Source organism: Folsomia candida, unplaced genomic scaffold, assembly GCF_002217175.1.
Source record: "Folsomia candida strain VU population unplaced genomic scaffold, ASM221717v1 Fcan01_Sc021, whole genome shotgun sequence".
NCBI classification, from domain to species: domain Eukaryota; kingdom Metazoa; phylum Arthropoda; class Collembola; order Entomobryomorpha; family Isotomidae; genus Folsomia; species Folsomia candida.
This window is the reverse complement of record NW_019091213.1, coordinates 1,125,342-1,149,864: the sequence shown is the minus strand read 5'-3', so window position 1 is coordinate 1,149,864 and position 24,523 is coordinate 1,125,342. Positions and strand designations below refer to the sequence as shown.

The 24,523-nt window shown below is 39.2% G+C and overlaps 1 protein-coding gene across 1 annotated transcript; it reads right to left on the bottom strand.

Annotated features, from left to right (window-relative positions):
- Positions 1-146: 146 nt before the first annotated feature.
- On the bottom strand, positions 147-23,682 carry LOC110858556 (glycine receptor subunit alpha-4). The gene is made up of 19 exons (XM_022107373.2): positions 22,993-23,682; positions 22,278-22,330; positions 22,137-22,172; positions 22,008-22,027; positions 21,866-21,900; positions 21,756-21,774; positions 19,832-20,019; positions 19,709-19,744; positions 19,026-19,067; positions 18,913-18,953; positions 6,190-6,278; positions 6,047-6,089; positions 4,371-4,562; positions 3,484-3,508; positions 3,377-3,386; positions 3,286-3,303; positions 3,185-3,197; positions 2,434-2,699; positions 147-1,956 (listed from the first exon to the last, which is right to left on the bottom strand). Exons 1-19 carry the CDS (start codon positions 23,097-23,099, stop codon positions 1,654-1,656), a joined length of 1,536 nt encoding a protein of 511 aa, XP_021963065.2. The 5' UTR covers positions 23,100-23,682; the 3' UTR covers positions 147-1,653.
- Between the last annotated feature and the right edge of the window lie 841 nt (positions 23,683-24,523).

The window sequence follows — 24,523 nt, the reverse complement described above, 5'->3', positions numbered from 1 at the left end:
TCCAAAAAGACTTGGAAACTATTACACACTGTTCCCGATCTGAGCTAATCCAATGTTTAGCAATTTATGAAAGTGCAAAATGGATAAACAACCTTGCAGCGCATGAATATGAAGAATATACGATTTTAGCCTTCTCAACATACATATTTGGATTAAAATTTGTAAATAAAACAACGTTTATATTTCTTCCATTATTACATATGACATGACACATATGATCAGAACTTAACTTACATGTGTGCCTCAGTTTCAATAAGATTATTATGTGAGTATTTAAGTAATTAATTACGGGATGAGAAGAATCAAGTCTAATCCCATTAAAGAAGACTAACGTCTGGATCCTTCATAAGACGCGATGGATTTCATACACAGCTATTAGAATTTGATCCGACATTCTTGCTGAATAATTCATCTCCAAAAGTGGAGCTCTCAGGTAACTTGATTAATTAAGGATCGTCTCCTTGTTTTCGCTTAATCTTATCCCGAAAACCTTAAGAATTTAGCATATTTAGCTCTTACCAAACTAAATTTCAGTTATCCATTTTACATGTAATATTAGAGATTCGATTAAAGTGAAGAGATTAAATTTACCCATGTTTACCAAAATTTTGATACATAACTTTCTCCACCTTGATCTGACTGACATTTAATCCATTAAAGATTGAAACTACTACTTGCTAACTGCATTTGACTAAGGATAAGATTAAAGTCTAATCGAAATTGATTTTTGTCCATGAGCAAAAGCAAATTGAAATCTTGTGGGCTTTGTTTCCCATCCAATCTACAACGGTAAATTATTTACTACGATCTTCCTCTTCCTCTTCCTAAAAGGTAAGGGTGAGTGGTTTGACTGAGCAAACTTTACAAAATGTGAGTAAATCTCGTCCTGAACAAGAAAACAACTTTCTTTCCATACACAAAACTTGTTCATTATTCATCAAACAAAAACGAATAATCTTTCAAAAACAAAATACTTTTTTTGTTCATTATACGTACGCAAATTTTTTTGTTGCGGAAAATTGTTGTTTGTTTTTCTGATAGATTTTTTTAGAGACAGAATAATACATAATTATTTTCTAGTATGCTTATGATTACTGTTTACAATATATACGAAGAAGGATTTCACTCGATGAAAAATATTGCATCCGACTTTTCTTACTTTATAATCTCTTGCTTTCACTACTCCCGTTTCGCTACTTGCTCATTAATAAAATTACAAAAACACAATACAAGTAGTTCCACATGAAAGATTATAAATCAAACTTTCTTAAACTTACAGTTCGAGAAAATTAATTAAAACTAGGATAAAGATTAAACTAAGTTTGAACTGTGTTGGAAAGGCAAACTTTCGAAATTAATTTGCAGTTAGAAACTTGGATTCGTTCTGAAACAAGCATTGTCATTGTGGTGGTAGCAAGCAATAATAATGTAATCCTTCCCTGTTTAAAATATTGGGGGTGTTCACGACGAGTTCGCAACGTTAGCAAAAAAATTTGGGTTGGAAATTCATGTGCGAACTTGAGCATATCCAAAGTTCGCCATTTTTTATGTTGCGATTTTCAATGCAAAAATGCGAACTGGTAATGAATACCCCCATTCGATTGTGTTGCTAACGTAAATCCGTACATTTACATATACATATGTCCACTGGATTTACAGATACAGGTACAAGATCCAGTAGGAAATGACGAATATGGAGAAAGCCAGAGGGAACATTACTCTACAGCACTCGTCAATACTTTTGGCTAACTCCTGGTAATTTCTATTCCGTTTCAAGCCGTCCACCGAGAGCGAGGTCGTTGAAGACTTTTGTTTGTCATAGTTGTAGAACTTGCATTTGTCTTTGGCCTTTGTTGTGTGGTATTGGTGGTGGTTGGGATTATCCACGTATTTCAATTCCCAGCTATTTCCACCAATTGCATTCTCCCCACCAACCCCAGTCGTTGGAGATGAGGTCTAGATATGCATAAAAGCAAAATTCAATTACATTACAAGATTTGGGTGTAAAACTCACAATGGAGATGTCTCAGCGTATGCTCTCCGATTTTGACGAATGTAGTGTCAATTTGATCATAAAGTTAATTAATGTGAAATGTGCAAAAGATAGAATCTGCCAATGGTCAGGTTTTGCAGATATGTTTGCATCCGGAGAGGAGAAAACGCGCAGTAAATTTAGAAAGTGTAAAATTTGTAAATTTTCGGGCAGGTTTTCTCTTCTTCGGATGCAAATGTCTTTGCCAAACCAGCGAATTAGCAGGTAGTTAATTTTGAAAATATCAAATCTGTGATCGATTGACACTAGTTTTTCTCAGAATGTGATTTTGAAAATTTGAAAATCACATTTTTGAAAATTGTGATGATTTTTCTCAAAATCTGAGAGCACACGCTTGGAGACCTCCATCGTCAGATTCACATAAATAAGCAAAGGCCTACCTTAACGTTTCCTGGAGGTGTTGGTAGTGAAGAGCCGTCACCGCACCCGCTTTCACTAACGGCTGTTGCCTGACCTTTTGGTGAATCATGGCCGTCGCACCGCCCTGAATTAGGATCTCCTCCTATGCTATGAGAAAGCATAACGGCGGCTCTCGAGGAACCGGAAGTGGCACCACCACCAGCCCCTCGTTGTCCATGCATTTGGTACTCTTTCCTCCACAAATAGTTCACCACCGTGAATTCCATCAGAGCCAGGAATACAAAGGCTGGAAGAGGAATTGAATGCAGCAATTGTTGTAATAATTGGTCAATTATTGATTTCAATAATTTATGCGGCAAATAGTTATTCATTCTCAAGAAATGTGGGAACATTTATGAAAATTTAAGTCATTCCAAGATCCACGATCTTCATTATCCAAACTTGTTAGTAAGTTAGTCAACTTCATAAAAAGTGTAGAAACTGCATATTTGTTCGAATGACTGCGATCATAATGAAAATTTCGACAGGCATTTCATGCACAGCAGACCTTGATTCGCTACATATGCCAGATACTCAATATTAATTCAATTCTCTCACACTGCACTTTGGCAGCATGTGCTTGAAATCTCTTAACTTTGAAGATGTAATTACGTAAAGTGGAGAAATTTCCCAGGATCGAATTCTGATTGACTTTACTCTGATAACGAGTGAACAATGTGTGGAATATACTCTATAAAAGTCTTAAAGCGTAGGAATAATGGATAAAATTACCTGTACAAGCTCCCTACATTGGGAGAAGAAATTTCATATTTTACTTTAACTAACTCGTTTAAATATTATTTTGTAAACTGCTAAATTAGATGTGTACATACCATCCACACGTCTATAGCCTGCCGGAAAAGGAATACTTTTTATATGAAAAATTTCAACAATAAAATATTTATATCAAACAGAATTTATTACCTTGACGTAGCTGGAAACATAGAAAGAGAAAGTGATTTTCTTAAGACTTCCTCTTTCTTTTCATAAATTATTGGACAAGTTTATTGGCTTATCCCCAAGTGGCTTACCTGGATTCAATGTTTTCCTGAACGTCTGCACCGCAAGATAGTGAAAAATAAAATGTTCAATTATCATTCCATAAATTCTGGGCCTATCTTCCACTCTTTTCTCACTTTCTCCACACCAAGAAACTAAACCTCACAATGGAGGTGTCCCAGCGTATGCTCCCCGATTTTGACTGAATTAGTGTCAATCGATCACAAATTTAATTAAGACGAAATTTGAAACAGAAACCATCTCCCAATGTTCAGTTTTAGCAGAGATATTTGCATCCGAAAGGGAGAAAGCGCCCCGTAAATTTAGAAAGTGCAAACTTTGTCAACTTTTTCGAATATTCTTTATCCTATTTTCATGCAAATGTCTCCGCCAAACCTGAGCATTGGTAGAACGTGCAAATTTGGCAGAATCAAATGCAAATGCAAATTTTACAAAATCTTGCAAGTCCGTTTGCAAACGTCCCAATCAAATTTGCGATCGATTGACATTAGTTTGCTCAAAATCGGAGAGCATACGCTGGGAGCCCTTCATTATCAGTCTTTTTTGGGGTCAGGGCGACCCTGCCTGCCGCCATAACTTTCTCCTGCAGCAGCTGCACTTCCCGAAAACCATGCGAGCCTCATAAAAACAATTCAACCCATAACAATCCAACGGTCGGACGAGGAGGGAGCGAAAGAATGGGAACTGGCATAAAGTTCTGCTGGACATCAAGTAGTTGAGAAAGTTAAAGTGGAGGCAGGAGAGTGCGAGTGGTGGTGAAAGTTAAACTGATATCGCGTGTGCGCTACGTAATTCAGCGGTGGTGGGATTATTTTATGGGTTTGATAAAGCTCTGAGAAGGAAATCTCTCTGTCTGTAAAAAAAAAATCGGAGAGAAGAGAGAAGGAAACTGGCTAACTTGTGGCTTTGGACGAGACGGTGAGGAGCGTGGTGATGCCCAACGTGACACGACCTGGAACAGAGTTGACATCCATCCAGAAAGATACCCAGGAGATGACCACCATCAGAATGGTGGGAAGATAGCTTTGAACCAAGTGAAATCCCAGAAGCCTGGCCAGGTGGAATTCGGCCACTAAACAGGAATAGTTGCCTACAAAATACAAAAGTTAACACGCACGGGATTAAAGCTTTGATCATTACTTTGATTATTTTCCTCCGCACTACATGTAATATAACTTCACTTAGGTACATGTGCACGTGCATGCGGTTGCGGAAACTTGATGAGAAATGTTTCCTGAAAATTTTTCAGTGAAAAATACTACAGGAACGAATGGACGGATGAACAAATCCGCCCACAGATTTTTGGACTAGATAGCAAACTCAGGCTGGAAAACCGCAACTTTATTTCATCATCGGAGAGAGTTTGACACTAATCGACTCGACATCATGACGCTGAACTCAACAGAGCTTGGTTTGAGGGGTATAACATGAAGTTATTTAATTTCTTTATTTGACACCACCATCGCCATTGCAGCCAGGCAAGTTTGATACAGTGTGGGGCTGAAAGTTTTACTAAATCCTGGGAATACGTGTCAGAATTCAATTTTCTGTGTAAGCATGTCTTCCACCTGATGTTCACTTTCACAAAGCTCATCTTTTTCACATATTTTCGGATTGACTTATGAAGTGACATCCTGTTCTTCGCTTTGAAATGTGGTTAAGAAGAAACTAATTTCCGCTTTGCTCTACTTATTATTATCGATACGTTTGCCCCAAGACAGCATAATTTCACGTCCTGTTGACAGAAATTCGATAAAATTGGGAGCTGCGTGGGACTAAATATCTAATCGTAAGTTAACGTTAAGTAAATTGCTTTTGGACCGCAACAACTTAATTTCTTGTTCAGGTTAAACGTGGTTTGGCTCAAGAAACGGAGTGACAGATGTGTGGTTTGTAACATTATTAAAATGTATATTCCGATTAAAAATGGGCCAGTGTACATAGCTGCGTAGTCCGTTTTCAGGATATTTGGAAAATGAGAAAAAAGTTTTTTCTTGATTTCTCTACTTTTCAAAGGTCGAAAAAATGTTCAAACTATTTTAGAACAAAACCTATTCCTACAGTGAATGTGAGGCTTCATAAAGCCCGAGTAATAGTAATAGTTTACTACGACCATGCCAAATATACGGAATTAATGACCCCACCCGACCAATATGACCCCCTGTGGTCATATTGACCACTGATCTTCAAAACTTATTCCGCATTCGACCCAAACTGACCACACGTGTCACAAATCTCAACCGGATAAGTTTGCAAAGAGTCGGACGGACAGACATGATCACTACGTAAGCTCTAACCCGGCTAAAAACCGTTCTTCCTCACACTTTTGTGTAAAAGAGATGAGTTCTCTTCTTTTGATGCTCATATGCATTGTGTCCTTCCTACTCATTGTTCCGGAGAACGGCTTCCATTCAGTAAATAAATTACTTCTTGACTTTCTCCTTCTATGTGACATCCAGTCTTTTCACTTGTGGTTCATGCGCCGAGTGTATAAATATGATTAGGACAAAGTTGATTACAAGTTGGGAGTTGTCAGTTCATATAAAAAGAACACAAGAACTACTTAATACTTACCAATTTGGAAGGCTTCGTGACATTTGGCAGCGATAATGTCCACCTTGACAAATACACGAAAAATGAGACTTTTACATGTTGTGAAGGGTTAATTTTATAATAATTAAGCTCTTATAAAATTATATAAACTTGGCATTACACACCATTGCAAATTGAGTCATTTGCAGACTCCCCGTGGTTATCGGGTTTTCCAGTTTCCACTCCAAGATTAATTCCTCCACGGTCTTCGAAACTGCAAAAAAGAAAAGAACCACAAGGCCGGCTTAAATTTTGATTACATTTCAATCTCTGGTAGGAATCATCATCATCGATTTGATTAGATTTGCATAACCTCTCGAAAAAAAAATTTATAAAGGGATTGACGACAGCGCACGTCGTGGAAAAGATTCCTTCATTAAATATACAGCAGGGTTATTTTATTCCGTGTACTGTGGATAAAAGGAGCACATCATCTTCCTGCTTGTCAAAGCCACATCAAATTAATGGTGGAAAATTAAGCCCAGGCTACTCAACTTCTTCTATCGAATTCCCATTAGAATCATGGCAGGCCTGCTTTTAACAAATTACACGACAGCATCCTCTTTGTTAACGTCGCTCAATTTCCCCTCCCACAAAGTACAGATTGAGATGGATGTATGTATCACGTCAAATTTAGAGTAAAAAGTCTGCATGCCGTGAAAATGGACCATCCATCTGGGCCGTTTCCTCACATACTTTCACCTAAATTTGTTATACTAAAATACTTGGTCTTTCACTCCAGTTTAGAGTTTCCTGGTTGTCGGAGAGCAGACAACAACAAGAACGAAGCATAACCGTTATCCGATCTGACACTAAGCACTCGAGTCAAGTCATGAAGTCATGAAGGTTGTGTCGGATGGATCCAATTTCACAAATGTACTCATCATTTCCTAACCGACCCACCTAAAACTTGTGGATTGTGGTATGGGGCGAATTATCCGAGTGCAGATGAATACAATCTCACTCACCTTGACGCAACAATGCACAAGGAAAATGAATTAGGACACGTCTCACTTTCACTCCAAGAAAATGCAAGCTGCCCAAACTTTGCGTGGTGTCGTTTTCTCGAATAATAAGCAAGTTCCCGTCAAGGGGCGGAGATCAGTCTTAAACTAGTCTTTCGTAAACGAGGTCATTAAACATTTGCACCCAGTGGGATCTGCCACCTGCATTCATCCAGTGCCAAGAAGACGTTGCTTTTCGCTCTCCTACTTATTCTGCAGATACAGTGTCGGACAGATGTCTACGTCCACATAGTCGCGTCAATTTCATTTTCAAATTGTCACTGAACTACTGAACCAATTTTCATCATTGATATATCAAATTCTCACAAATTTAACGTAATTTCATAGCACATTATTAGTTTTCCGCTAAAAAATTTATTTTAGGCCAGAGATGTATTTTAATTCAAAATGAAAACAATTGGATGGACAAAAGTCAACGTCCAGTCAGAGAAAACATACAAAAAAAACTGTAATTTATAAGGAATGTTATAACAATTAATTTTTAATATTTGGTTGGGCCTCCGTTCGCTTTAAGGACGGCTTCAAGGCGTCGAGTCATTGAGTTTACCAAATTCTTGGTCACATCTTCAGAAATGGTTTCCCAAACTTCACGAATTCTGGATTTAAGGCCCGGAATTCCTGAAAAAGATTGTTTTCTTATTTCTCTTTCAATGTGGTCGCACAGATGCTCAATGGGATTCAAGTCTGGAGATTGGGGAGGCCATTCTAGCTTCGGAATTTTTTTTTCTTGAAGTATTCCATGGTGGACTTGGCAGAGTGTTTCGGATCGTTGTCTTGTTGGAAGGCAAATCGTCGTCCAAGTCCAAGTTTTCGAACAGATTCCTGGATATTACGGTCAAGTATTCCCTGGTACTTGTATTGGTCCATAATTCCGTCAATAAATTCCATTTTTCCTGCCCCACTTGAAGCCATGCATCCCCACACCATTACCGACCCGCCGCCGTGCTTAACTGTGGGGTTGAGATTTTTTGGATTCAAAGCTTCTTTTGGATATCTCCACACTCTACGACGCCCATCTGACCCAAAGACATTGAACTTTGACTCGTCAGTCCATAAAATATGTCCCAGAATGTTTGTAGCTTGGAAATGTGGTCTCTGGCAAACTTCACTCGTTTGGTTGCATTCCTCGGTACAATAAGAGGCTTCCGGACTGCTCTGTGGGATTTCAAATTTCCCTTATTCAGTGTTCTTTGGATGGTCATAGGACTAACCTGTTTGCCGAACATCTCCTTGATCTCGGTAGATAGCTTTGGAGCACTAAGTGAGGGTGTAACGTTGACTTTGTTGAGCACGTGGCGTACTTCTCGGTGAGCCAAAATGGGTTTTCGACCACTTCTGACCTTGTTTTGGACTGAACCATTAGCTTTAAAGTTCTTAATGATTGTCTGGATGGTTGTCCTTGCTAATTTATACTTGGTCCATATTTGTCTCTGCGACAGCCCCCTTTTTGTCCACCCTTCCAGTCCTGAATGACAAGATCTCGAATAGCGATAGGAATTTCCTTGCGTGTCGACGCCATCATATTTTTCTGGAAGAAAATTATTTAAAAATTAATGCGGCATATGTTATTGATAGATTTATTAAGTTACCTGATTTTATAAATTGGAGAGATTTTTGTTGTTGACAATTAAAGTGAAGTGGACGTAGACTTTTGTCCGCTCAAATTTCATCCTCTCTCGCTCTGCACTATGATTCTCAGTTTTCCCAGAATTTTCAGAAATAACTCATATGTTTTATGAAATTACGTCAAATTTGTGAGAATTTGATATATCAATGATGAAAATTGGTTCAGTAGTTCAGTGACAATTTGAAAATGAAATTGACGCGACTATGTGGACGTAGACATCTGTCCGACACTGTAAGATCGTTACCCTAAAAACCAGAAAACCCTGCGTTTTATGTTAAATTTTAAAATGTGTTTAGACACAGAGGTTTGGGCAGCGGGGAAAATGAGAGTGTCTCTGACAGAGGTGTAATATTTTCTTCCTTCCTTTTTACCTTAGTCATACTTACACCACTCATCATAAATAAATGGGAGAAACATCTTTAACATTTTGCTGAGCAAGGAAAAGACGTAGCGGAACAATCCTCTGGGAGTTTATTTAAATTTGTTGTACCCGTAAACCAGAGGAGAGAGAGAGACCATAATTTTCTACCAGGCTGCGTGATGATATAATATTGTGCTGCATCATGAATTTTATAAATGTACAGGGTACGCTATCTCTTTCTTAGGTTTATAACTTAGCGTTTGGTCGGACTTCTTGTTATTTTATTTCACATTTCACATGTCACATGCCATGCCGTGTGTCCCATTGAAAGTGTTTCTTTTATGAGTAACGAAGTGAGCTTGTATCTTTTCAGAGCGACTTATTGACGGCGACACTCGCATCAGGAGGAGTAAAAGCAAGAAAAAAGATGTACGCACATGTGAGACGAACCAGTACAGATATCAATAATCGAATGATTTACGATCAAAGGAGAAATTGACAAGAGCCAGACCGTCTCGAGTCACATTTACAAGTGGTACTTACTCCCTCATTCTTTCCCCATGTTGGGCGGCATTGAGTGGATTTTATTTAGTAAAAAGAGGAAGAAAATAGAAGAGACCGAGACACGAATCCTAATCAGGAGATCTTGTTTCTCTTCATCTTCACACTTTCTCTGCAAGTACAACTTCAGCAACAGCAGTTTCCAAATCTATGTGCACTTGAGATTCTTCAACAACTCTTCCACATCTTACATTGCTGTGGGGGTATGTGTGTCCTACCTAATGGTAAGAAACTGAGAATGGAGGTCTCCCAGCGAATGCTCCCCGATTTTGACCAAGATAGTGTCAATAGATGGAAAATTTAATTAGCATGAAATTTGCCAGAAACCAAATCTGCCAATGATCATTTTTCGCGGAGATATTTTGCATCCAAAGAGGAAAAACACGTCCCAAAGTTGACAAATTTCGCACTTTCTAAATTAACTGCGCACTTTCTCCTCTTCGGATGCAAGTATCTCTGCCAAACCTGAACATTAGGAGATCGTAGCTTTCTCAAATTTCATATTAATCAAAGGACGGTATCTGTTATGGTGATCGTTTTGGGTGGATTTTTCTCCCTTGCAGATTAATTCACCACAGAAATTAAGGGCATTTTTTGGGTGGTGAATAATTACCAATTTCTGAAGGGTTTCCAAGCAAAATATGTTTGTTGTGATGCAAGTATTTCACAGTGTCATGTCGTTATGAAGAAAAATTGATGATGCAATATATTAATACTGGCGTATAAGCCCGTCTCCCGCCGGGCGAGAGCTTATTTGATTTTCATGAAAATGAGTGGGATTGTGCATAATTGCATCGAATCAATTTTTAATTGTATCAATCAATATTAAGCTATATATGGAATGGGAAATGTTTGTTGGCATGAGAAATGAAGATAAATGTTTCGCAACGGAAGCGAAAGTGGCTTCCACTTCACTTTAACTTCACTTTAAAGTGGCCAACCCTGCATACCCGTGCGGACTTGCACTTCACTTTTAAGTAAAGTGAAGTTAGATATTGGGTGAGGTCGCTTTGGTTCGAACATGCACTACATCAGTGGCTGCGGAAGCTGTGGGGACATCTGGGGACATTTACATTGCAGGTTAGGGGAGGGAGGGGTTTGTATAACATGGACAGGTGATAGGGACATCGAATAATCGTAGGGACATTGCCCCTCTGTGCGCTCAGTACAGGGTCCATGAGTTGTGTCAAGTCAGCACTGGTGCTCTAATAAGTTGTGCGCACGCGGGGGCGTGCATGTGCGCCCAGATAACATCGATGCTGTCTCTGCGACCCAAAATAACGTAACCGAAGTCTCCGTCTGCCATATCAGTGTATCTAGTTGCAAGTTCAGTTCGAACATGTTCAAACCAATGAGACTTAATATCTGATGGCAGTTTTCTGGGGGTGGTTGTCTGATGGTAGTTAAGGTGGATTAATTACTGCAGCTATATGTCCACAACAAACAAGGGTTCCTGCCCCATTTTTGCAGAGACAGTACTATCCTACAATTGTTTCCTGTCTGCGTCCTCATGGGGTGAATTTAATCCACACGATGTGATAACGACGTTTGCTAAACCGAGATTACAACTTCATTCTTATCAAATCCGGCACGTCGTTATGGATGAAAAATTCACAACCAAATCCAGGTGTCCCATGTTGACTGTTTGGACGCTAAAAAAAGCCCGATCCGATTCATACGGATCGGGCCAAGAATAACCCGAAAAAATGGGCACCCGACTCAACTCTGGCTATTCCTTTCACAATGTTTGGTAAGACTTACAAGGGACACTCACGACCTGTCGTTTGAGTCCAGGGTACCCACTATGTTTTTCAGAATCTACTAGGACCCCAGATGAAGGATCCATTCATATTTCTGTGTAAAATTCATATTTGGCGCCATGGCGTGGCGCCAAACTTAAAAATTTGCATTTTCGACCAATTTCAAACCCCCATAACTTTTGCAGTTTATGTCGGATTTTTAAAATTTTATGCTTAAAATGATCAGAAAAGTCGAAATTTTCGAGAAAAAAATAAAAATAAAAAAATTTTAATTTTTGAGATATTTTTAGCATTTTTTCGACGAACCCAAAATTTCGAAATTTTGCGAAAAGTTAAAAGCGATAATTTTGGAAAAAATTTCACAGAATACGAAAGTTGAACTCCTTGTCATGATTTTTGCCAAAAATTTTGAAAATCCGTCCAGGATTTCAAAAGTTACGGCGGTTTTAAAATGAAAAACCATCAAATTTGGCGAATTTGGCACCACGCCATGGCGCCAAATATGAGTTTTACACGGAAATATGAATGAATCCTTCATCTGGGGTCCTAGTAGATTCTAAAAAACATAGTGGGTACCCTGGACTCAAACGACAGGTCGTGAGTGTCCTTTGTTAGACTGGCCATGGACACTTCTAGTTACATCTCATAATCTGAGTTGATGAGTGCCGATATTGGAGAAATCTATGAGGAATTCTTCCCTGTTACAAGTTTTCTTGTGGTAAACCATCTTAACTTGCTTCCTGTTAGCATTGAGTAAGTCTTTTCGACTTCAATTGAATCCATGTCGCAGTTTAAAAATTTCATCCTCCAGATGCTCTTTGCATATCACGAAATCATTTATTAAGAGTCCGGCTTTTAGTGAATAAATCGTTACGGAAAGGGGTGAAGCGACACGGTCACACGGTCATGGCACATCACAACCATGCAGAAAATCCCCGTCCAAAACTACGTCAAACAAAACAATCAAGACAAAAAATTCGACATTTTCGACTTCAGTTCTGGCGTCGTTTACAGGGTCATGGAACGTCAAAATTATATCGATTTCTGAAATCCCCCCAAAAAAACTGTCTAAAACAATCAAGACAAAAAATTCGACATTTTCGACTTCCGTTCTAGCGTCGTTTACACGGTCACACGGTCCACGTCAAAACCATATCGCTTTCTGAAATCCCCGCCCAAAACTACGTCTAGAACGGTCGAAACAAAAAATTCGATATATTTGACCATTTATCTCACCACGGTGGCGCCATGACCTTATGACCTACAAGGCTCATCTTCGAACTCATCCTTACTTGAAAAATTAGAAACAAGTTGGCGAAACCCGCATGTCGAAATTCGAATCCGTTCTAAAGTTATCATGGATACGGACAGACGGACAGACAAGACATTTCCATAAAGAGATGCCGGCCCTGCTTGGAATAGTTTTTTTTACATGTCATCAAATGGTGACATGGTTACCTTACTTTAATAGTTTTGATCAAAACGACGACGATTTTCATGATTTTTTGTGCATTTACGCATGTTGCACCCGAACCAGGCATGCCTCTTTCACCAAACTTTGACAAAATATGCTTATTTATATAATAATTAAGTGTGCAAAGTTTGAAGAAAATCGTTGGAGGTCTTCCATGACTTTGTCCTATCATGATTTTAGCACATGTATTTGTCTCATTTAAATACATGTAAAAACCCCCACCACTAAAATAATTAGTACGGGAGTTCAAGGCATGCCTCTTTCACGAAATTCACGGACATGACACTTCGATACTTGTATCACACCATATAAAAAAATTAGCAAAATCGTTGGAGGTCTTCATTGGTTTTATGACCCACCCAAAAAGAGGGGCTAGGCGGATTTAATCCTTTGAGATCGATTGACACTAACTTGGTCAAAATCCGAGAGCGTACACTGGCAGACCTCCATTTTGAGTCTGAACTGAACATAAGAATGAAACTGATCCCAAAAACAAAGTATTCGCTGGCAAAGTATTTACTCTGCAATTTTAGCATTTCTTTTCCTATTGCATAATCCAGCATGAGGGAATTGGTATGCTGTCTCATGAGGGCGTGAGTGAACATGTCATGTTCGTCGCGCCAGGGACAGTGCAACAAAAAAGACGTGCAAACATGACTACTGCGCTGTCTGACCAGTTCGACTGACTGACTGACTGCGAAGGTCAGTACCTGCCTGTCGAAAAACGTGGCGCAGCATTCGCCGTCCGGTGCCACCTACCACGTTTTTTTTATTTCGACCAATTTTCGCCCTATTTCTGCATGCACGGAGTGACACGACAAATGAAATTCTTTCAGTCTAGCTTCCCATCACATCAGAGTTCACACATCAGAGAGCTATTTACTTGAAAGGAGGAGGAGAAGCCGCATGCATCCTGTTCCTGCATCCTCCTCTTTTATCAGCTCCTCGCTTTTTTTAATTTTCTCGGAATGATGACATTTCTCCTCCTCAGTTGAGCATGGTGAGATGCACGGCTTCACATAATTCCGACTTTTAGAGCGGTAAAGAGAGAAAAATATATTCACAAAGAAAACTTGCATGCCACCACCATCCAGTTGAATCGTAAAAATTTAGATTTGTTATTCAGTCCTTGAAATATATCACTTACCAACCACTTCTTGAAAATATTGCACAAAAGATTCCCTCAACTTCACAACTTTTTAGTCAGCAGTGTTTCGAGTGCAAGTAAAGTAACCTCTTGCAAGAAATAACCGCAAGAAAGTGGTTTCTTCAGGCTGTTTTGAAATGCAAGGCGCAAGAACTATGCTCCGCCGCTATTTTTCATATGGCTAAATTGTGCTATTTCTTGCACTTTCTCCCAGTTTCTTGCACCTTAGATTTCTCGTTTTGCACTGCAAGAAATGCAGCAAATCCGCACTAAACGGAACCCTGACTCCCGGCGAAAGTCGTGTTGTCTGTGCTGGTGAATTCATCCTCAAGCACCCATCACTCACATCCCATGGTTAGTAAAAAGAACGTTTATTCATTTGTCATTCCCATACTTTTTCTGACAATCACGCAGAAGAGCGCATCAACATTTATACCCACGTAAAGCACACTCCTCGTGCATCATCATCATCAACATGAAGTTCTCCATCAAATCAGGAAATTCATACAGTGGTGAAAATAAGAGTGGTGGAGAGAAAGTTTTTTTTTGAGAAATTGGAGAAACATTTCCACCAACTTGGATTTCATGGATTCCTAAACTTCGCCGTGATTCTAGAATTGCCGTGTGCTCCCTTTCGAGCACAACTGTCTCTCCTCGTCACGGTGAAAGTGGTTCACTCACTCTCCAACTTGGGCTGAACCACTTTGCTTTTGATGTGATATGAATGAATGCCACTTTGTCTTCAAATGGAGACGACCGTTTTAGGAGAACATTTCTCGGAAAATGGGCAAAAACAATTTTTCACGGATGAACTGGAAAGGATGACTTGGATTGATGAAGGTCCCCTCACTCGCTCCCTCACTCACAGTCGGTGACTCGAACAATAATAAATATGACAAGCGAGTGACCAGATGCTGAGCTGAACAATATAGTCAGATTCAATTTGTATTGTGAAATTTGTCATGTGTCACATACTTTTGTAGCTTTTCGATTTTTGTCAAATTAGTTCTTTTCAAGATGTTGACCTCCGACTACTCGGGTTGAATAAAAGGGCGTGATTGATGATTGAGCACGGAAAAAGAGCAGGCTTCGTCAGTGGCCGCGGAAGCTGTGGGGGCATCTGGGACATTAACATTGCGAGATAGGGGAGGGAGGGGTCTATACAACATGGGGAAGATGCTGGGGACATCGAATAATCGTGGAACATTGTCCCCCTGTCCCCACGCTTCCGCGGCCACTATCCTTCATCAACGCGCTGCTTGTTAATGTTACTTACTCCAACTTTTTCTCAACTTTTATACTCGTGAAATTTGAAAAAAATGACAATAAGTAAGTAAATATCAACTAATAATATTTAGGAACTCGAGCCGTCCAAATTAGACCACGACGTGCCAACTTTTAGACGGAGAAAGTGGAAAAAAATGACGAAATATACATATTTTTGAGTGGAAGGGAGAGCAGAGGAGGTCGAGATTAAGCTGCTGAGCTGAGCTGGCGTGGAAAATGAGATAAGTAAAAGATGGAAAATGAAGTGAATATAGGAAGCGGAGGAGGATGAGATCAAGAAGCAAATAGCATTTCCTTCATTGAATTCGGTCCTTGCAACCTTTTATCCAACTTCCGAACGATTTGAATACTAATGATGCTCTCCTTCTTCTCGTGTGTGTGTTGTCCTCGTCTAATTCGAGTGGAAATAGTGGAGCGTAGCATAGTTAGGTGGCTGGATGTAGACTTCTTTGAATTACTTTGGGCCAACTTTTGACTTAAAAGACTGTAGTTGACTTTTTGAAGTAAAATTCAACTACTGAGTGCTAATAAGTGAGATGAGATGAGGCATTATTGCGAAGAAAAATATTTATAATTCCACTTACATGAAAGAAAATTAGATTTCTTTGAAAATACAATTTTCTTGGGGGAGGAGAAGACCAATTGATTTTATTCATTAGAGTTTTTTTTATGTTTGTTGAAAAATAGAAAGTCTAATTTTTGCTTGTCTTATCAAGTCCGCCAGTTCAGCTTGGTCTTGGTATGCATCCTGCTGACTGAGGAGTGATGGAAAGAAAGGATTTATTTATTTGTTGCGTCACGAGTTTTCTGCAGAAAAAATGCCTACTCGGCTAGACTAACAGGTTGTACGCTTTTAGAGTACCAGCTAACTAACAAATGTCAGCTTAAAACATAAATCAGCCTTTTTGCTTATTACTTCCTCTGGGAGAAGGATTTGGTTTGTGGGGCTCACCCCATTTTTTATATTTCCGGTGTCGTGTCAATAACAAAAATTTCACTCAGAGCAATAGAAAATAAATATTTGTCATATTCTTAAAATATTTGAAATCTTCAGCTACTCGTGTAAATCCAGTGGGTTTGGTTTGTGGGGCATTTTTTCTAGTGTCAATAACAAAAATTTCACTCTAAGAGCAATAGAAAATGAATAAATAGTTGTCATATTTTTTTTGAAATATTAAGGTTCGAAATCTTCATCTACATATGTGCACGTGTGCATAAATCCAGTTTAAAACTACATAGCTATAAATCCTCCTTCAACTTTACTCCTCTTTCTATTTCACTAATTGAAAATGTTTCGGCCATTACAATGCTACCAAATTTCGTTGAAAAGCCTTTTACTAGGTTTCAAATCCTTTAATGTATGTATAGTTGAATGATTTCATTCAAATAAAATGTTTTCTTTAGTGTCTTCCGTTTCGTTCGTGGGTAGAGAAAATTTAACATAGACTTTCCTTCCTCCTCCTCCTCTTGCTTGTCCAAGATTTATAGATTATCGGACTAGAATCCTTCCAACCAAGCTTGAATTATTCGAGTCTTAAGCGATTAAGCCATTCAGAGAGGATTTTATTAAATCGTTCTGTTTCTTTTTCTTCTTCTTAAATTGCAACATTCGGATTTCACAGTTTTTTTATACGCATTAGAAAAGAGTATTTTTATAGTGAGTGAGTGAGAACTGTTTATTTTTCAAGCAGAGCCTTGAGTAGATCAGATGGCAGATTTTGTAATTTTGTCGGAAAGAAAACGTAATCCTGAGACGGAAGGAAACAAATTCAGGATTAAACCAACAGCACAACTTTCTCGATTCGACAGAAGAAGAAATCTAGAGAGAAACAAACCACTCGAGCGACGTGGATCGTAGCTTTTGTTGACATCCACTGACCCACATCCATCTTTCTCAAGCAAGACACATCTCCCATCCATGACCCTCTTACATGCAGACTTCTCTCTCTCCTGAGCCTGGTATCTGGCTAGCATGTCCCTCGATCATGAATGTGTAGAGGAGAAAGCAGAGGGGAAGATTCAGTTATTAAATATTCAAGGAAGCCAACCCATTCCATCCACTCGCTCATTGCTGCCGTTCACTTTCTCCAATTCGGACACAACACGGACCGATCAACCAAGTAGCCAAACAACACGGAATCTCAAGTCCGACTTACTTTCTCTCTTGCAATGAAGCAATTTAAAGGATTAATGTCTCCTATCTTAAATGAAAGCAGCTCTTTCTTTAATTTCCTCCTGCATGTGTGTGTCTCACTAGCGAAACTTTTTTGCAAAAATTTCCTCCTTCTCTTCATCGTGGAAGCAAGGGCATTTGCATTTTGCAAACGTAACGAGTTATTTAGTCGTGTAGTTTACTTGGTGGGACGACGTTACAAACCGTCCTTGTCGTGATGCTGGTGTGGAACGAACACACGACGCCGTCATCATCATTACGCACGCACATAACTCAAAGGGAGAGAAGGTCCCATTTACTTCTTCATTCAGAAGAAGGAGGAGAAAGTTTTTCGGTTTTAGTATCGCATCCGTGACCCAGAGATGCTGATTGTCCCGCTTTTTGCGGGTAACTTGATTACCCGCATTTACATTGAAGCGTAATCGGTGAATAAGCACGAAAGATTGTAAATGTTAGGAAATATTTACAAGTCCTAGTTTACCCCACCTGTTTCCAATTCTAGATATAAACACGAAAGATTGCAAATGCTGTAAAAACGAGTCTCATGTTTCCATTTCTCACGCCATGCGTATCTAGTAGCGTTATCAATTTAGTTATTTGACGACTGACCTTGTCTTCATTTTTTTGGAGGGACGAGAGCACTTTGGTGGGCAAGGGACTGTGTCAGCGGAGATAAGCAGGGCGAGAAATGATGGATCATCTCTAAACGGATTTTCTCCAGTTTGACAAGTTATTCAATAAGAAAGACGCAGACTGCTGAAGACAAAAAAGTTTGAATACATCTGGTAATCTGCTCGAGTATAGGACTCCAGTGGGAAATAACCCTGCAATTGTTATGCTATTCATTTCATGCCCAGTTTTCACCACCTCCATCCAGCAGAGCATAACTACACCACACTTCCTGTGAAAAACGAGCTCGTTTCACATGATAAAAAATGAATGGAACGACGAGAGATCAAACAGACTTTGGTCCTCTCTGTATTCATGATCACGTATTTAAAGTAATGTTATCCCCCTTTACTTTGTAGAACAAGGGAGGAAATATTCGCTTGTGTGACAGGCACGGACTTAACTTACAATGGAGGTCTTCCAGCGAATGCTCGCAGATTTTGAGCAAATTAGTGTCAATCGATCGCAAATTAGTTAATATGATATGTGCAAAAGGCACTATCCACTAATTTTCAGGTTTGGCGGAGATATTTGCACCCGAAGAGGAGAAAACACGCCCTAACGTCTGCGCGCTTTCTCCACCTCGGATGCAAATATCTATGCCGAATCTGAGCATTGGCAGACTGTGTCTTTTGCAAATTTGATGTTAATCAAATTTGTGATAGATTAGCACTATTTTGCCCAAAATCTGCGAGCATACGCTGGGATACCTCCCTTGTTAGAAGAGTTACTTGTACAGAGAGAAAAACAGAGAAAGCACTCACAGCTTGCCACCTCCATGCTGCATATTTGTCGGTCAAGCGGACTGTAATCAAAGAGAGAGAATATAATACTCGCTAAATTTCGCTTTAGACAATAAAGAGAATATATAACTTACAATTTGGACAGGTCCATCATACAGGAGAAAGTGACTTTTAACCTGTTGGTTCATTACATACAGGAGCACAAAATAAGAATAGAAATTAGACACGGTCTGCCACATGAGTGAAAGTACTACTTATAAAGCCAGCCAGACGCAGACGGAAAGCTGCAGCCAAAGTCGATCTCATAAATCTTTCAGACTTGCGAGAGATTCTATTTTATAAGGTGCAAAATCCGGAGCTTATCGTAGTCTCCTCTGGACAATAAACTTACGGAGAAACCTTTCCCATTTAAAGTAATGTTAACAAAGGAACAAAAGTAGAACGCGTATCTACAAATTCTCTTTATTCCTTACAGGTGCAAGCAAACCTGGGCGGAATTGAGACTCACACAAGCATACAAAATAAAGGAACGTTACATAGACTGGAAACTTGATACGATCCAATAATGGACTGACTCGAGTATGACTTTGAACCTAAATGGGTTATCATGCCTGCCAGTTGTGTCAGAAAAATGAAACAAAACAGATAAGTCGCAGGTTAACTCGGTCCGATTGATTGTCGATCCTTTTATATTTTCTCCCGAAAAAATAAAAAAAAACAAGAAATCGAAAAAGTTGAAATGGAAATAAATCAGAATTATACGAAAACACAGATCATGACTACACTACCAACACGAATGTAAAATGTATCTGCTTGCCTGAGCATGTACAGAATTTTTCCATCGGGGTGAATCCTACACAGAAACGTTCCGAGATTAATAACAGGATCCGTAGATGGATATTTTTGGCCCTATGTAACAGATATCAATTGATAAACAAACCTCACGAGGACATTTGGCACCGTGACGAACTGGAAATCAGCGTCCTTCGCGTTGGGAAAGTAGACTTCAGGTTTCCAAATCGCTTTCACCAAATTCGGATCGTTGAGATCCATTGGACGCTTGATGTCTTTGTGCTTCAAGCGTTCGTCAACCCATTGCTGTCTTAGGTACAGATCCACTTTGTAGTCCTGTACGCAAATACAAGTACAAATCAAAGCGCAATTTTACTCCCAACCCCATTTTTCTCGACCGTGGACCAGAAATCAACCAGCAGAATCCCACGCAAACAGTAGGATTTTTATAAACCACATCTGTAGCACTAATACCAGAGTGTTATGTACGTTAGACTACTACGCACACAACCGAAAATTCTCTTACTTTCCTTGCAATGCATGTCTTGGGTAATTATTTGCCTTCGTGGTATTTACCAAGGTCTAGCAAAAGCTTAGGAGAAGAAGGTACGACTGTCTACCGCGAGATAGATGATGGTCACTTAAGCCTCGTGTTAATTGCCCATTAGTGTCGATGCAAGAGAAAGGAGTTCTTGGCATGTTTGCTTCCACCGACTGGTTTAATTTCCACGGGGTGGCACCGTCTGATGCGGACAAAGGGAAAAGGTGACTGTCAGAGCAGGAGGTGTTATTGCAACGTCGCCAACACATGTAACCTGTCCTGGCAGAGAGTTGCCTTGCTAAACTTTCTCTGGGGAATATTCCCGACGTATATTTCCCCCATCCAGGGAGGACTGTGATTCATAAATACGCCAAAAATTGAATGATCCACATCCATCCCCGTGTTACTTGCTAACAACTGACACACATACTACTCCCCAATTTGTATTCTTGAAATGATTGCATTTGTAGAAGAGAAAAAAAGAAGAAAGCAAATCTAACCAAACAATATCCTATTCTGCTCTGATTTCCATTTTACTTTCAACTACAAGCAAACCAAAAGCCGTGTGTACAAATAACGGCGTGGGTATTATTTATTTGCGAGTTCAATACGGACTCAGACCTGGGAAAGGTTGGATCACTTATATGATTTTTGACTCGAGCGAGAGAAAGGGAAGGGAAAATGATACCATTTCCCGTCACGTATCATGTGTCAGTTAGACGAGGCAAACCACATTTCCAACATTATCTCTGACAAACAGCAGAGTGGTCGTGGATCGGTGAGTGCAGTAATTCGACCACTTTGTTGCGCCACCACTTGCTTTCACCTTGTGTGATATGATAATGTCCGTCCCATACATACATATTTGCTTGGTTTGATCACATTTATATACATGCCTTATGACAGGACAGTTATTAGAGTTTTCTATGTATATATGTACATAGTTTTATATAAATAAATTGAGTGTAAAATAATTTGCTATGTACAACAAAAACTTGGGGAATGAAAGTAATTCAATTCGCCATTCTGCCCGACATGAATGTGCACGTTTACGTGAAGCATGGGGTCACCAGCGGAGAGAAGAGTCGTTGAGGGGATACTTATGCGAGTCGTGAAACGATACGACAATTTTAAATGTAGCTGAAAAGTAAAGGAAAGAAACGAGGTTCGGGTCCAATTGTGACTTGGAATTGAAAGCGTGGCGGTCATTAAGGTCTTGAAAATGTGCTCGGCTTGTTTAACGGGCACGAGGTTGCAATATGAAAATTTATGTAATACTAAGGTAGGAATTAGAAAAGTTTTTTTTAATCCGCATAAATGTTCAAGTCTTTAGTGGAATAATGCAGCATTGCGGAATAAATCGGAGAGTGGGACGAAAAAACTTTGCTGATTGATTGATTGATTGCGTTAATGGTGCCCATTTACCTTAAGTATGAAAATGAACAGGGATTTCTATTTTTAGACTATTTTAGCATGTGGCCTGATTTCCTAAGAAATGTAAATATATAGTTTCACTTTAAGAGAAGCTTACCATAGTCAATGGGTTAGGGCTGAAAAAGTAATTAGGAGAAAATTATTGCAACTTAGGCGTGAAAAACTTGCGCCATAGTAAATACAGAAGAATAAGTGTTTGCAAATTACCTGCCAAAACTTCGCACAAATAATTCACACCATACCTATAGTTACATATGTATATGGAAGCAAGATATATAAATTATCTAGTTTCACATAAATAATCTCACAGCATATTTTATGTAGCACTGGTATTTGTTCGAGATTTTACCCGTGTCGGGGTTGTGTTATCTGAAATAAGTTTCAAACCAAGTTGAAATTAAGCTTTTGATCTATTATTAATTCCCAGCATTCCAGACATATTAATCAATTAGGTAAGCCTCGAGATCAATTAACTTACTCAAGTGGTTGGTCGGAGTAGCTCTTCGGTCGTAACCTTTATACGTAAAACATAGGAAAACAATTAAACCATAGTTAGAAAACCTTAAGGGAAGATTCCTCGCAGGTATTCAAACTAGAAATATCTCCAAATTGGTCATACCTTCCTTAAGAAGGCGATCCAGCGTCACCAGGTCTTCCAGAGTTCCTCCATTCCTGTTACGTAATTTGGCACAAATTAGAAAATTATGCAACCTTTTTTAATAACAATGGAATTCGTAACACTGCTCGTTGGCAAATTCCCAGGGTTGCCTTTTATTTCCAGTGCACAAATTTGCAATTAATTGTGTAACGAATCCTGGCCCTTGAATTCATGAACGAGATATGCAATCAAAAGGGTTAAATTACAGCCAGACAAATTATGTAAAAAGGCAGATTCATATTTCGTCAATAGCCAACTATATTAAATTTTTAGTCAGTGAAGCCACCAGTCTGCCAAAAAGCCAGCGAGTCCTCCATCCACCACACTATAAATTCAGCAACCACAAAGCACATTATTCGTATCCTCATATATTCTAGCGAAACCAAAGGAAAACATGAAAACAAACGAATTTTGTCTCATGGAAAGTTGGCTCTTCTCATCCTGAATCCTTAATTTAAATAAGACTGTCTCGTTTTTTATTAACTTTCTCCCATTCAACTTTCCTCCTTTTCCTTCCTCCAATCAATGCCACGCCACGCCACGCCACCCAAACAAATTCTCAATCAACAACTCAAATGTTATACTCCTTCCGCAATAAATTATTCATCAAATTTAGATGAATGAATTCGATCCTGACCTAAAACTTATAGATTTGCACGTATATATTGTGACTTACACGGGTTGGTTCAGTTCAGGAATCACAAGCAGGTACGAGCAACTAAATAAGCACTTGAGGATCCACTGGGGGCCAAGTTTATGCCGAAAAGTAGCCTGGCTTCCCATCTTGCTAGATAGAAGAAAAAACAGAGCGTGTGGATTGATGTGCTTCGGGTTGGAGATCTTGCAATCACTTTTTCGCCAGCTTTCACCACCAGCAAGCTACTCCCACTGAGAAGAAATATGTGTACACAATGCCGTCTTTTGAGACGAGATTGTCTCAATCGGGGAGCTAAATAGATAAACACGTCGTGCGGAGTGTACAAATTAATTACAAAATTCACTCTTGTTTTAATTATATTTTATGAATTTTGTTCCCAGTGAAAGTTTCCTCCCCCGCAAGTTTCGAGTATTCTCACCGTGGCGCAACTTTTCTTTGCTTAAATTGTTATAATTTTCTTTTAATTACTTGAAAACACAGCGGTATGTTATTTATTCGTTAATTACTTCTTCGTCCAACTTGAATACTTTGTGTTTATTTTTCACAACAATAATAATTATAAGTTGGTTGTTGATTATACTGTATCGTTCGTTCGTAGTGAATGGCGAGATTCCAGAATGTGAGCTTGCAGTGGAGGAAAAGTTGGAGTTTGGTGCATTCTCCTCGGAGGGAGAAAGTTATCCGGGTGCAGGCTAAAAGTTTACTGAGAAAATTTCCAACCAGATCCGAATTTAAGAGTTGTGGATGGATCCATCCGCTCCTCTGCATCATCATCATCATCCCCAGAAAAGCAGAAGCAGCAGCAGTAGCTAGCAGAAATCCACAACCTAAATGGCTCAAGAATCAGCGACGACTCAACCTGATCGACACTTTGACTTGGACAACCCGATCACGGCTGGCACTTTCCTCCTGTCGGGATAGTTTGAAGGCTAATCTGTGGCATTGCGATGCGAATATGTAGTCAGGCAGATGCTAAATACATGCATGGAGAGGAAATTTAATCGTTAATGATTAACGATTAATTGTAAATTAAAGGAGTGAGGCGATACATATCTGCACGAGGGGAAAGTTCAATTGTTCTTCAGAAGAGATGAGTTGTTAACAAAATTGCGAACTATTATCAAAATTTCGAATTGGTATCAAAACGTCATTAGAAAAAATTTCGCGTTCGCATTCTCAAAATTTCGGTATTAGTCACCAGCAGCTTATCTTGCTAATCTGACGAGAATGTCGCCAGAGTTTAAAAAAATAAGCTACAATTATAACTCAAATGTTGGAAATCCCTTTTAAGACACAAAACTTAAGACTTTTAGGACAGATTTAAAACCTTCGATGATAAAATTGTACGCACACGAGGGAGGATAAAACCAGAATAAAACCAATATTTGCTACACCATAAAAAATGCATTGGTTGGTGGACACAGGTTTCGTTTTAGTTATTGGTTATGCTTGTTCGCTAGAGTGAAAGTAATATATTATTTTCCATGTTGAGCAACGCCATGGTCTCTGCGACGTGTGCGCCCAAAAACTCGTTTGTATTCAAGTCCTT

What these genes read in the sequence shown, in the direction of transcription:
- LOC110858556 (XM_022107373.2), bottom strand. Translation starts at nt 23,099, where the DNA reads ATGGGAAGCCAGGCTACTTTTCGGCATAAACTTGGCCCCCAGTGGATC. An exon ending in CCTGAACTGAACCAACCCGT is followed by an intron (nt 22,331 to 22,992) that starts GTAAGTCACAAT and finishes ATTACGTAACAG; the next exon opens with GAATGGAGGAACTCTGGAAG. An exon ending in AAAATTCTGTACATGCTCAG is followed by an intron (nt 19,068 to 19,708) that starts GCAAGCAGATAC and finishes ATGAACCAACAG; the next exon opens with GTTAAAAGTCACTTTCTCCT.